Below are 14,285 nucleotides of genomic sequence, written 5' to 3'. Positions count from 1 at the left end.
ACTGACCAGTGTTATGATTTTCATGTGTACTGGTACCAGAAGAAAGAAACAGAAACATTCAGAGTGATTCTTTATATTGATAAGAGAGATGGAGAAATATATTCAGGGTACAATCATCCTCAGAAAGATGATTTCTCTTCAGTGAATAAAGGGAACGGCTGCGTCCTGCAGATCCAGAACGTTAAACTCCATCATTCAGCCACCTACTACTGCTCCTGTTGGACGTCTGGTACCCACAGTGAGAAATGATCCCTGCAGCCTGAACAAAAACCAGCAGATGTCAAACAGTGTTTGTGACAGGAAGAGAGCAGTAAACCACAGCTCAGGTTCACATTTCACCTCCATCTCACAAACAGACTGAGCTGAGGGAAGTTTTTCTTTACTGCTGTCAGAACTTATTTTACATTTATTTCATTTGGTTTTCAGCAGCTTTCAAGATCAATATTTTTGTTCTCATTTTTATTTTCTGAAGTTAAAGAACCATTAGTTGGGTTAAAATGTCAAATAAAAAGTGCTGAGTCAGAAAAGTGACGTAGTTTTACATCAGAGTCTGTGACTATATTATTGAACACACAGGCTGCATCTTCTGTAAATATAAGTACTTTAAATCTTATTTTTTAGCGACAACCATAACGGGAGTCTTTATGTTTTCAGGTTCCTTCACCGACACGTGAACGTGATATCTCAAGAATGCCTCAAGAGAACTTCTTCAAACTTGGTACAAACGTTTACCGGGCTAAAGGATGACTTACAACTTGATTTTGGTGGTCAAGGGTCAAAGGTCAAAGTTAATGTGACCTCATGTCTTTCCTATCCCGTCATCCCATTCTTGTCACCTTGAATTTCAGAACGCTTTGAAGGAATTTCTTCAAATTTGGATAAAATCAGCACCTGTACTCAAGGATTTTGGAGGTCACAGGTCAAAGGTCAAGGTCACTGTCAGCTCACTTTGACCCATCCTCATGAATATAATATGTCATGAATGCCTGGAGGTAGTTTCTTCACATGTTACACAAAGGTTCACTACGTCAACGATAAACTGACTGGAAGGTCAAATGTCGAGGTCAAAGGTCAAGCTCACTGTGACCTCAAGTCCATCTTATCCATCAGAAGAAGAGACAGTCATGTTGATATGAACCTGAAAGAAACACATCATGGAGCTGAAATATGACACTTTGGACTCGTTCACTTCATCTGACACGTTCAGCAGAAGACAGGTTTTTGTATCAGTCTGTTTCACTGTGGGAGGATCTTTGGCTCTGGAACTAAACTGTATGTAACAGGTAAGAACAAACATTTATTTTGCTTTAGCTATTTTATTGTAGAAACTGAAAATGTGTTTAAAGTCAGTTTCTGCTGCTTCGGGCTTCACAGGTTATTTTTTTAACAGATAGCAGAGAATTCATCTTGCAGACATTGTTACATAAGAAAAAATCTATAATCTCTGAAAATATGTTTGAATCTCCCATAACAACTAAATCTTTTTCTTTTTCTCTGCGTGAGAATGAAATTATCCACAAAAAGTGACATTTTAGTTTTGGAAGGAATATTTAGTGTTTGATTATCTGCGTAGTTCTAAATCATCACTTGACTTTTGAAAACAAGATGAGATTTATGGTAAATTTAATTTAATATTGTATTGTTCTTCTAAATGTGCACGAAAGTACACGTTTAAAATCATCGTGTCAGATAGTTAATGAATATCTTAATGAATATTAACTGTTTAATCATCTCAGTAGTTTTGTGTCATCTCTTGATGTTTTGGAAAAACAAAATAATTGTGTTTATTATAAATGTAAGTAGGATTTTGTGTTAATTTAAAATTTCGTAAAAAAAAACAATTATGAAACAAAACTATGAAAAGTAAAAAATTTTAATCAATCATCAATTAGTAGCTTAATTGTTCTGATTAAATCCTGTTGTTAATAATAAAGTAAACATTTCTGTTAATTGTTTTGGACAGATAATTAATATCTTAATGAATATTAACTGTTTGATCATCTCAGTAGTTTTGAGTCATCTCTTGAAGTTTTGGAAAACCAATATTATACTTTATTTTAAGTTTAAGTTAAAGTTTCATGTTTTTAAAAGTATTTTTAAGAAAAGTACGGATATATGTTAATTTTATCGCACAGTCAATAAATAGCTAAATTGTTAACATTAAATTCTTGTTAACTATTTGTTATATGAAGGTACAACTTTAACGTGAAAATACATTACTTTAAAAATGTAATAAATATATATGCATTTAAAAAATATATATTTGCAAATGTAAAAGGTGTTATTTAAATGAACACATTTTATTACTTGAATTTTCAATTTCAGAATAATGTCTTACATAACAGACTATTTAAAATTGTTATAAAATATAATTATCTAAACTGTATTGGTGTTTTGATGTGTTTAAAACAAAGTTTTAAATCAATTAACAATGTTTCTCTCTTTAGAGGCAACTGCAGAAATTTTTATATTTACCTTTATATTGAAGAAATATTTTCCATTGATTTCATGTAAATTTCATTGTATTTCATTAAGTTACATTAATGTATTTGGTAAAATAATAACTGTGCAAATAAAGCTGTAATATGATTTAATTATTCAAACATTTTCAGTCTTCTACATGTGACACTTGAATACATGAAGTGATGATTGTGTCTGATATGAAGGTGAACACAGTATGTAGTGAACTTTGTGCTGTATTGATGAGTAGTTTATTGATCAGAGTCCATGTAGTTTCCAGGATCAGACTGAATGCAGTGCTGGAAGCTGCTGTTGACTGTGTCACTGTGTGTCTGTGCTGCTTGTTGCTGCTGTCAAACTTCAGATAAGCCGGTGGTGAAGCCGGAGGTAATCATGTACCCAGCAGCATGCAGAGCCCACCTGGAGGGGAGGACCTTCCTGCTGTGTCTGGCCTCAGCCATGTTTCCTCCTGAGGTCCAGTTCTCCTGGAAAAGACAGAACAAGAGCGACTCGCTGGAGGAGCCTCTCTCTTCTGAGGGAGAACAGCTGGAGCTCAGAGAGCCGGGACGCACCGCCTCCATCAGGGTGGTTGATCAGGATGATCTCCACACCTTTAAATACCACTGTTACGTCAAGCATGAGTGGGACACAGTGAAGAACCAGACAGAAGAAGGTAATGAAGGCTTGGTGACTGTGTTCAGCAGGGATTCAGCTTCACGTGGAGACTCTGTCAAAGAGGACGGACATGTCTCACTGCAGCTCCAAACATCTGTCTCCATTTTATTTCAGAGGTTCCAGCTCCAGCAACCACCGATCCTCCAGAGACAGAACCAACAGACCCTCCATTTCTGCATCAAGCTGACTGTAAGATCACCTGCTGTCGGTGTAGGGGTCATATTAAAGCTTGGTCAGGTCCTGAAGGGTCTTTGAGCTTTCAGTCAAACTGTAGTGGACACGTGTCTTCTTGCAAAACTGGTCGTCCCGCCAGGAAATGTTAAAGCGATAAAAAAAATTAATGATATTCACAAGAAATGTATATATTTGAACAGACTGTGGAGAGATGAATGACCTGTCTGTCTGTCTTTCTGTCTGTCTGTCAGTGTCCTTCCAGTCTCTGTGCAGGGTGAAGCTGCTCTGCGTGTTGTACACAGTGCTGATAGTGAAGAGTCTGGTGTACTGCTGTGGACTTTCTCTGATGACGAGCCTGAGAAACAAGAGACCGTCCACCAACTGAACACATGCTCGCTGACTGGTCATCTTAAATATAACTTTAATCAGTTTTCAGAAATTTTATCTTTGACGTGTGGTTGGTTTAAATGTGGACTTGGATAGAGTTGTCGAAATGTTTTTAAAAACTTAAAGTGTGACAAACAAAACGTGAAATTAAGCTGAATTTTTAGCTGCCTTGTTGGTATTTTAGCAGTTAACATTTCTTTTGTCTTGTTCTTATTTTTAAATATTGTAGGTTGTAGGTTCCTCTCATTTATTCAGTACAATATTCTCAATAAACTAACAAAAAAACATTATTGTTTCAGGTCTCTGCTTACAGTAATTTACCGTGATTGTACATAAATTCTCTCCCATCCAAAACTGAAGTAAAAAAAAGAGAAACGTTCAGGCTGATACGAATATCATTGTACAAACAAACACAAACCATTCCTGTACTACTTTAGATAAACATGAACGTGCAGTTTTTTATCTAAACAAGCAGGTGTGTGAGATCCAGCTGGTTCAGGTCTGCATCTCCTGATCATTTATTTTGTGTATGAATCATTTTGTTTTAACTTGTGTCAGTGTCAAAGTAAACCTCTACGCCAGGGGTGTCAAACATACGGCCCGCCGGGGGGTCCAGCTCGGCCCGCCGGATGACTTTGCTAAGTGTGAAAATTACAGAAAGACATAAATTGCATTTCTATGAGAATATGGAGGTTTATGAGAACAAACGTTTTGTTATTTTTGTTTTAATCGATCCAGTAATTGCTTCAAAAACAGCGTAAATGCGACGTCTGCTCCGGAGGAAGAAGCGCTCGGTGCCACAGGAAGCAGCGCTCGCTGCTCGCTTTGTGACGCGTTTGACGTCAAACGCGTCACAAAGCGAGGGAATCTGCAGAGGAGAGCCGGGGCAGATAAACAGTGGGCTGATGTCTGAGTTTTTGGTCTTTATGTTTCTAGTTTATTGTAGAAAGACCTTAAAACAAGGTTTATCATCCAAAAACCTTCACCAATGATTTAAACAAAGAGAAATATTGTTGTTATGTATGCGTTATTATGCTATGATTTTACTGGTCTGGCCCACCTGAGATCAAAGTGGGCAGTATGTGGCCCCTTAACTAAAATGAGTTTGACACCCCTGCTCTACGCTGATGACACTGTTGTTTACACACATGAACATACAGCAGATTGAGCTGCTCTGAAGCTACAAATGCTCAAAAACAACAATCATGCAGCTTTTTGATAAAACGGCTGAAGTCTGAATGCTGAAGAAATGAAGGGCGTGTTTATTATTAGTTTATTAGACGGGGGGAGCAGTGGAAACAGTTATTTCGAGTAAAGAAGGAAGACCAACGACAGAGAGGGGAGCTCATAACAGCTGCAGATATGAATCTGTTCTCTGTGGTTAGAAAAACCAAAAAAAACCTGTTGACTGCTAATGAAAACTTCCTTTCCTGCAGCAGACGGGCTGCGGGGGTTTCTGCTCTGCAGCCTCCACATTGTGGGTTTAATAAGACGTCGACAGTTACAATCGTTCACTCCGGTGGAAGAATGATTCCAGGAAGGAGCTGTGTTATTCATCGAAGAGAGAAACAGCTCAAACCGTAAATTAATATCGGAGAAATGAACTTTGACAGAGTAAAAGCAGAGACCATAAACTTCCTGCTCTCTTTTTACGACCCGATATTTACAGTGTTTTTAGTCTGATAGAAATGACAAGAAAAAGTCTAAAAATGAATCTTGGAGAATAATAGTGACGAATCTTGGAGTGAGGTATTGGTGACATGGCATTTTTGCTCATGTCAAACCTGTTAATAAGGTTATGCTATTAATACAAAGAGCAACAGCGCACAAACCACACAGAGATAGAAACACAAACCACAGAGACAAACAAGTCATGACGTTTCACACGTTAACAAAACCTGGAACTTGTTCGGTGTTGGTTCACTTCAGGTCTCATTATTTTAGGTGCTAATAAAAACAAAGAAATGTACCCGTCAGAAGAGTCTGTACATGTTAGTGAATTTAATCAAATAAAATGTAATTAATTCACCTCACTACACACAGTGACCCACTTCTCTCCGGGAAATTTATGTTAAATTTTACCGCTGTAGCCGTCTGTGTTTCACTCATGACGTGTCACATGAATCTGGCATTATAATATATCTTTAAGCTTTTTAATTAATTTTCGCTTCATTTGGGATCAATGCTACACTGATGTGATTTTGTATCTAATCTGTATTCACAGTGTAAATGGAAGTTACAAAGCTGCAGTAAATCTCAATTAAAGTAGAGTTCATGAGGTCGGTGTTTATTTTATGTCATTAGAGTTTTTCTGATGAGTCAAAATCACAGTTTATCAAGACATTTTGAGAAAAGACCATAACGTACAAACATATTTTAAAACATTTATGGAAAGATCATATGTAATTAATGTGTTTAGATTGTAATTTTTAGTCTATTTAAAATTAAGAAATGTATTGGAAATGGTGTTGTAGGTAGGTAGGTAGGTAGGTAGGTAGGTAGGTAGTTACTTTATTAATCCCCGAGGGGAATTTTTTTCGCCACAGCAGCATACAGAAGCAATAAGATAATAATAGAAATAATAGAATAAAATAATAGAATAGAATAGAATAGAATAGAATAGAATAGAATAGAATAGAATAGAATAGAATAGAATAGAATAGAATAGAATAATAGAAAAGCAATAACATAGCAGTAAATAGCAGTAAAAAATATAAAATACAAAATATAAAAAGCACAGTATATACAGTACAGTATATATGTATATATGTTATATTCAAACAAACCAAGACACACAGTCAACAGTGTTATTGTTATGTGATGGATTTTGCCAGAGGTGAGTTATTGTACAGTCTTATTGCTGTCGGCAGGAATGATCTCCTGTATCTGTCCTTGTGACAGCGGAGCTGGAGGAATCTTTTAGATCAGGGGTGGCCAACCAGTCAGAGACTAAGAGCCACATTTTTTACTGTGTTACCGCAAAGAGCCACATCATACACATGGGCACACATGAACATCACCCCATCCCTTCCTCTTACACACACACCTCTGCTCAGCCAAATTTATTGTGTGACATTATCATGTCACACACCAACATGATAATGACAGAAATTGACTCCTACAGTACTAAGACCACAGGCCAGTCATTTTCAACAATGAACATTGTGTGCACTGTCTCACACACACAAACTCTCAGTTCAACAAAGTCCACAAACAAAAACATAATAATTTACAATAGCGTTTTTCACTTACTATGCATGTTGCTTAGTGCGACTTCTGGCATCCCTTGCCTTGAACAATCCTCTTCAAATCTGGCTTGTATTCTGTTGTTGCCACTCGAAGCAATTCTTTCACATGGGTGTCAGTCAGAACAGATCGATGCTTTGATTTCACGTGTTTCAGGGTAGAAAACACAGACTCGCAGACGTATGTTGACCCAAACATTGACAGTATCTTAAGCGCAGCCCGTTTGACATTGGGGTATTTTTCCATTGGCACACTTTTCCAGAACTCAATGGTCCCTTCCCTTAAAGCAGGTTTCAGTTGGTCCTCCTCACAAAGATCGATCATCTCCAACTCAGCCGCGGCCTCATCTGTGACTAGCGGGGCTTTCAAACAGTCCGTCTCCGCATTAAATGGGTCGACGAGGAACGTAATCTGTGGCCTTTTCAGTTGTAGATCACGGAACCGGATGACAAAGCTTTCGTGCAGGTTTTCAACCAGTGTTGCATATCTGGCTCTTTGCTTATTCAGGGCGGCGGCGCTGGTGACTTGCCCGCTGGCTTTTAGCAGAGTGGGAAAATGCGTTAAATCTCCCTTTTGAATATGCGCCTTGAACAGCTTCAGTTTGTTGACAAACGCAAACACACTTTGCACCAGGTCAGGCAGCATTTTTAACTTACCCCGCAGGGTCAGGTTCAGTCTGTCCAAGTGACACAGCATGTCGACCAAAAAGGCCAGATCCATAATCCACTCGACGTCCGAGAGCTCGGGATAGTCCTTGTCCTTCTCTTCCATGAACAGTTTCACGGCATCCAAAAGCTCAAAGAAGCGAGCGAGCACCTTGCCTTTTGACAGCCACCTCACAGTGCAGTGCAGCGGCAGGTCACCTGGAAGTCCTTGGTCCAGCTCAGCGATGAGATCCTTGAATTGCCTGTGGTTAAGCGCATGTGTGCGGATGTAGTTGACGATTTCCACCACAGGCTTCATGACGTTGTCTAAATTCAATGATTTAGACACGAGTTGCTCCCTGTGGATGATGCAGTGGAAATTCCAAAACTCGGGAAATGTTTGGTCAGCTTTGCACAGCCCCACAAGTCCCTTCACAGATCCGATCATGGCCGGCGCTCCATCCGTGGCTACTGCAGTTAGCTTCGGTACGGGCAGATTTGCTTTCGCAAATGCAGCCATCATTGTTTCTTTCACATCTATGCCACGGGTTCTGTCTTTTAATGGCACAACATCAAGGAGTTCTTCTTTGATCACACAATCTTTTGACACAGACCGTGCAAATATTGCCAGCTGAGGCTTGTCTTGTATGTCACAACTCTCATCCAATGCGACACTAAAATACTCACATGCTTGAAGGTCAGAGTGCAACTGTGATTCAACAGCCGTGTTAATGTCCGATATTCTGTGTTCAACAGTGTGGCGGGACAGTTGGACATCTGATACCATCCGTTTTAGTTTGTCGTTTTCAGGAGACAAGATTTCAACAACGTCACTGAGGCATTTTTTAACGAACTCCCCTTCATTGTATGGCTTTTTAGCCCGTGCAATGTTCCAAGCCAGTTGATACGATGCAAGCGTGACAGTCTCTGAGTGCTTTGTAATTTTTTGGAAAAACTGTACCTGCTTTTCTGCCTGACTTTTCAAAGTGTCCAACTTGTGCTTGCGAAATTCAGTACCTTTTGGAAATTCCTTATCGATGTTAGCATGGAGCGAGCTGAAGTGGCGCTGAAGATTTGAAGCTTTGAAATGCGCTAATGACGTCTGAAATATCAGGCAGAATGGCTCGCCATTACGTTCAACAAAAAAATATAAACTTTCCCACTCTGTTAAAAACGTCCTGTGTTCATCTTCATATTTTCGTTTAGCTGTGCATTTTTTTCTGCCATTTTGAGAGCGAAATTGACACTAATTGTTTACTCGAAAGGGTTTGCCCCTCCTGCTTTGCGGAATTTCACCTCATGCGCGTTTGACGAAAATACCATATTGAACTCAAGCGAAGCGAACACACACACAAAAAAAAACACAAACACAAATGTTGATATGAACGTAAAAGAGCCGCATGAAACCAGGCAAAGAGCCGCATGCGGCTCGGGAGCCGCGGGTTGGCCAGGCCTGTTTTAGAGAAAGTGCTCCTCTGTCCCTGCAGCAGGTGGTGGAGAGGGTGGTCAGGATGATCCGATATGGATCATAGTTTGTTCAACATCCTCCTCTCCACCACCTTTTCCAGGCTGTCCAGTTTGTAGCCGATGACGGAGCCGGCCTTCTTAACCAGTTTGTTAAGTCTGTTGGTGTCACCGACTCCAATGCTGCTCCCCCAGCAGACCACAGTGAAGTACAATGCACTGGCCACAACAGATGGTAGAACATCTCCAACATCTTGCTGCACACATTGAAGGATCGAAGTTTCCTCAAGAAAAAGAGTCGACTCATCCCCTTCTTGTAGACAGCGTTGATGTTGGTCTTCCAGTTCAGTCTGTTGTCATGGAGACACCAGGTACTTGTACTCCTCCACCATGTCCACCTTCTCTCCCAGAACTCTCAGCGGTGGTGGAGCCGTCGTCTTCCTCCTGAAGTCGACCACCATCTCTCTGGTCTTGGCCACGTTCAGGAGCAGGTGATTTCTTCCCTTCCACTCCACAAAGTCCTCCACTACTGTCCTGTACTCGTCCTCCCGTCCATCCCTTATACACCGACCACTGCAGAGTCATCAGAGAACTTCTGCAGATGGCAGGACTCTGAGTTGTACTGGAAGTCAGTTGTGTATAAGATGAACAGGAAGGAAGACAGAACAGTTCCCTGAGGAGCTCCAGTACCACTGACCACCGTATCAGACAGCACACTGCCCAGACGGACAAACTGTGGTCCCCCTGGTTGTCTCTCTCTCCCCTTCAACCCAGTAATCTCCTTCATACCGGTCCACACCTCCCTCACGTTGTTCTGTTGGAGTTTGGCCTCCAGCTTCCTGCTGGAGGAGTCCTTGCACTCCCTGAGCTTCTCCTTCAGGTGGCGCTGCACTCTCCTGAGCTCCTCCCTGTCCCCAGACCTGAAGGCTGCTTTCTTCTTTTTAAGAAGAACTTTCAGGTCACTGGTGATCCACGGCTTATTGTTGGGGAAGCAGTGTACAGTCTGGGATGGTACGGTGGTGTGTTCACAGAATTTAATATATTCTGTGATACAGTCCGTCCTGCTGTTGATGTCCTCCCCATGTTGGACACCACATCCCAGTCCGTGGACTCAAAGCAGTCCTGCAGGGCGTCTTTAGCCTCCTGTGTCCACCTCCTCACAGTCCTGGTGGTCACAGGCTGCCTCTGCACCAGGGGGACATACTTGGGAGTCAGCAGGACCAGGTTGTGGTCTGATCTACCAAGGGGGGGGGGCAGTAGTACTGTATGCATCCATGACATTAGCATACAGTAAGTCCAGAGTTTTATTGTTCCGTGTGGGGCAGTTAACATACTGGTGCAAAGTTGGCAGTACTTTATCCAGACTGGTTAAAGTCTCCAGTAACTGCCAAAAATGCAACGGGATGCTTAGTCTGCAGTTTGGACACGGTGGAGTAGATGGTGTCCACTGCTGCCTCTACGTCAGCTGATGGAGGAACGTACACAGCGATAACAATGGCGGACGTGAACTCCCTCGGCAAATAATAAGTGCGCATCCCCACGGCTAGAAGTTCAATGTCCGGGCTACAGAAACGTTCCTTCACAGACGTGGTCGGGATTGCACCACCTCTCGTTCACATAGACTGCAATCCCTCCACCTTTCTTCTTGCCGCTCCGAACAACGTCTCCGTCCGCCCGAACAGTCCTGAAGCCGGGTACGGCCGCGCTGTGGTCCGGGAGATGTGAGTGCAGCCACGTCTCGGTGAAACACATGATGCTGCACTCCCGGTACTCTCTCTGGGTCTTTACCAGCGCGCCGAGCTCGTCCGTCTTGTTGGCCAACGACCTCACGTTCCCCATTAAGATCTCCGGTACCGCTGGTTTATATTTCCTCCTTTTCGCCTTCAGCTTAGCTCCAGCTCTGCAACCCCGACGTCTTCTCCGAAGTTCGTCCGGGATCTCAGGCCTCGCTCCGGGCAGCAGCAGTAGGGGCCTACTCAGCGATCAGCTGATCACGAGAGTAAACAATAACAATGGCCCCAGCCAGAAACGTGGAAAAATTACGGTCCATTGTCTGACCTTTAACTTAAAATCCTCCTGATGATAAAATATCAGTGTCGCTGCTCATTCTGTCAAATCCATCACATAAACCCAGCGGAAGTTTCAGCTGGAAGTTGTGAGGTTTTACATTTAAAGGGATAGTTTCCTCACAAATGTTCCAGTTATGAATGAAAGCAGTTAAAATCCTTCACAGAGCAGGTTTACTGTGGAATATGTAACATGTTCCTGAAGGTCACACGATCAGCTTCTCTGTCACTGGAACAGACAGGAAACTAAAACACTGACCTTCATCTAAATATCATACAGTGATAAAACAAACAAACAAACAAAACATTCACGAGTCCCGTCTTGTACAACCAAACGTACCAGACGGCATATCGAACAAGAACAAACTTAATACGAGTGTTTAGTCATTTTCTTACCTGAAAATACAAATAAAAGTAGCATCGATTGAGTATCTGCGTTTCTAACGTCCGTCCCAACGGTCTAGCTGGGTCGACTGGGTCGACCGAACTGTTGTAAAGGAGCACAGCGGCCTTCATTGAGATCTTGTTGACGCTACTGCCATCTGCTGGCGAACATTAACATCTATGAAGGGTATTTTTGTGTCTTTCTAATGCAAGCAAATAAAATAATAGTTTTAAAAGCAAATTTCTGGCACTACAATCACAAATCAAGTTTTTAAGTAAAAAATATATAAACTCATTATAATTTTTTTTTTATCTCAGTATTTTTTAAATAAAATGACTAAAAGTAGTCCAACTACAAAGTTTATTATTTGTCTGAGGAATACAGCGATTTAGAAATAGATATAACATTAAAAAATAAATACAACAAAATGTGTCTTTTTACTTTTTATTATGAACGCACCATAAAATCCCAAAGTGTAACTCGCCGCAACCATGGCAACGTTAACACTTCCCCTTTTCTTTGTAAACGTTTTTCCACGCGTTCGCATCAGTGAAGACTTTTAACGTGACGTTTTCCAAAAACACTATTAGTGGAAAAAAAAGAAGAAAAAAAAAGATGCAGAACTGTTAAAAGTAAAAATGCAATGAGCTTTCTGCTAAAGATTCCTCCACAATCAAGACAACCTTACACGGGTTGTGCAGTCTGATACAGATTGAAACCTGATTTAATAATAAAAAAAATAAAAATAAAAGTTTCATGAAAAAAATAAAATAAATAACATTATGATTCATAAGCGCTTCCGGTAGAGAAAAAGTTCCCCGGGTCGCTACGACTTCTCCCCCGCGTGAGTCCTCGTGTGCTTTTTCAGGTGCGACGTCTGGGTGAAGCGTTTGCCGCAGGTGTCGCAGGCGTAGCGCTTGTCGCCCGTGTGGATCGTCATGTGCCGTTTCACGTGCGCCGTCTGCGTGAAGCGCTTCCCGCACGTTTGGCACGAGTACGGCTTCTCGCCCGCGTGGATCCTCCGATGTTTGTCCGTGTGGGACTTGTAGTCGAAGCGCTTTCCGCAAACGTCACATTTTAGAGGCTTTTTACCCGTTTGGGATGCGACCGACTCGTCTGCGTTGCTCCTGAGGCGTCTCTTCTTCGGCTTCATCTCGGCCTTTGCGCGCCGGCCTCCTTTTTGATCTCGGCTCTCGGCGACTAGAAAGCTGCGATCGCTGTCCGGTTCCGGGTCGCTGCGGTCGCTTTCCTCAAAAGTTGGAGTCCCCGTGAAGGTTTCCGTCTCCAGCTTCAGAACGAGCTGCTCTCCGTCCCGACCGAGTTCCTCCTCTTCCTCTTTGATCTGCGGAGGTTCTGGTTCCTCCTGGTCCAAACCGGAGTTCCTCTCCTCGTTCCAGAGCTGAAGGTCTGAGAGAAACTCCTCCTCCTCCTGACAGACATGTTGCTGTGGGACGTCTGGAGGGACGAAAAGACGCGAGAAAAAGATTATTAACGTAAAGACAGAAAAACACACAGTTGTTGTTGTTGTTCTGTAGTGCATGTTGATGTCAGTTTGTTTTTCTCACCTCTTCCACCTTCCAGCTGGCCAGAGGCCTTTTTGACATCAAATGATTTTTACTTCTAGTCTTAGACTAGAAAACGGTGTAACCGGGTAAAATAATCTTATATTTACATTTTAAATCTAGTCGGTCTTGTTTTTAGCATGAAAGGATCATCTAGTTTCACCGGTTATCTCCTTGACTTACGGACATTCACGAGTCCCGTCTTGGACAACCAAACGTACCAGACGGCATATCGAACAAGAACAAACTTAATACGAGTGTTTAGTCATTTTCTTACCTGAAAATACAAATAAAAGTAGCATCGATTGAGTATCTGCGTTTCTAACGTCCGTCCCAACGGTCTCGCTGGGTCGACTGGGTCGACCGAACTGTTGTAAAGGAGCACAGCGGCCTTCATTGAGATCTTGTTGACGCTACTGCCATCTGCTGGCGAACATTAACATCTATGAAGGGTATTTTTGTGTCTTTATTATGCAAGCAAATCAAATAATAGTTTTAAAAGCAAATTTCTGGCACTGTAGTCACAAATCAAGTTTGTAAGGAAAACATATATAAACTGAGAATAAAATTATTGCATTGCCAACAAATTTGCTCTTAAAGTTTTGTTAGTTTTGGTCACAGATGAAGAATTTTGCTCGTGAAACTAGAATTCTTTTGGCTGCAAATTTAAAACCTTCACTCTCAAGTCAAAAGCATTGTTGAAGGTGAAGTTGGATGTAGTGGGCGGGGCCAACGCTGGAGACGGGAGTTTCTATTGGTCAGACTGAATCTGGGGGAAAATATTTGTTTCGGATTTTAACTGCTTTCATTCAAAACTGGAACATTTGTGAGGAAACTATCCCTTTAAATGTGAAACCTCACAACTTCCAGCTGAAACTTCCGCTGGGTTTATGTGATGGATTTGACAGAATGAGCAGCGACACTGATATTTTATCATCAGGAGGATTTTTGTTGCCGTCTGTGTCTTCAACAAAGAAGCAAACAGAGGCGGCGCCATCTTGAGGCGAGTCACCGCAAGTACAACGAGATCCAGACGACTCGTTGGAGATGAATTTCACATCAGCTGGAAGGTGGAGGAGACAAAAAAAAAAGAAGCTGCAGTCGACTCTGTTTCCAGCAGAATCTCTGACGGCTTCGTTTCCACGAACTCATAAATCAAAACAGAACTTTATTTAAAATGTGAGAGCAGATTATAAAGTTTGAAACATGTCGGACTGAATCT

The 14,285-nt window shown here is 41.6% G+C and overlaps 1 protein-coding gene across 1 annotated transcript; it reads right to left on the bottom strand.

Moving 5' to 3' along the window:
* Window positions 1-12,256: 12,256 nt before the first annotated feature.
* On the bottom strand, window positions 12,257-13,473 carry LOC138210782 (zinc finger protein 233-like). The gene is made up of 2 exons (XM_069170106.1): window positions 13,341-13,473; window positions 12,257-12,956 (listed from the first exon to the last, which is right to left on the bottom strand). Exons 1-2 carry the CDS (start codon window positions 13,363-13,365, stop codon window positions 12,328-12,330), a joined length of 654 nt encoding a protein of 217 aa, XP_069026207.1. The 5' UTR covers window positions 13,366-13,473; the 3' UTR covers window positions 12,257-12,327.
* Between the last annotated feature and the right edge of the window lie 812 nt (window positions 13,474-14,285).

This window comes from Embiotoca jacksoni, unplaced genomic scaffold (genome assembly GCF_022577435.1).
Source record: "Embiotoca jacksoni isolate LCO1_2020_lvr unplaced genomic scaffold, fEmbJac1.0.p SCAF_48, whole genome shotgun sequence".
NCBI lineage: Eukaryota > Metazoa > Chordata > Actinopteri > Embiotocidae > Embiotoca > Embiotoca jacksoni.
This window is presented reverse-complemented; position numbering and strand designations above follow the sequence as displayed.

Bases quoted from the DNA above. Each gene is read 5' to 3' on its own strand.
- LOC138210782 (XM_069170106.1), bottom strand. From the start codon at position 13,365: ATGCTACTTTTATTTGTATTTTCAG. The intron at 12,957-13,340 runs GTAAGAAAATGA...TCGTCCCTCCAG, and splicing joins ACTTTTATTTGTATTTTCAG to ACGTCCCACAGCAACATGTC.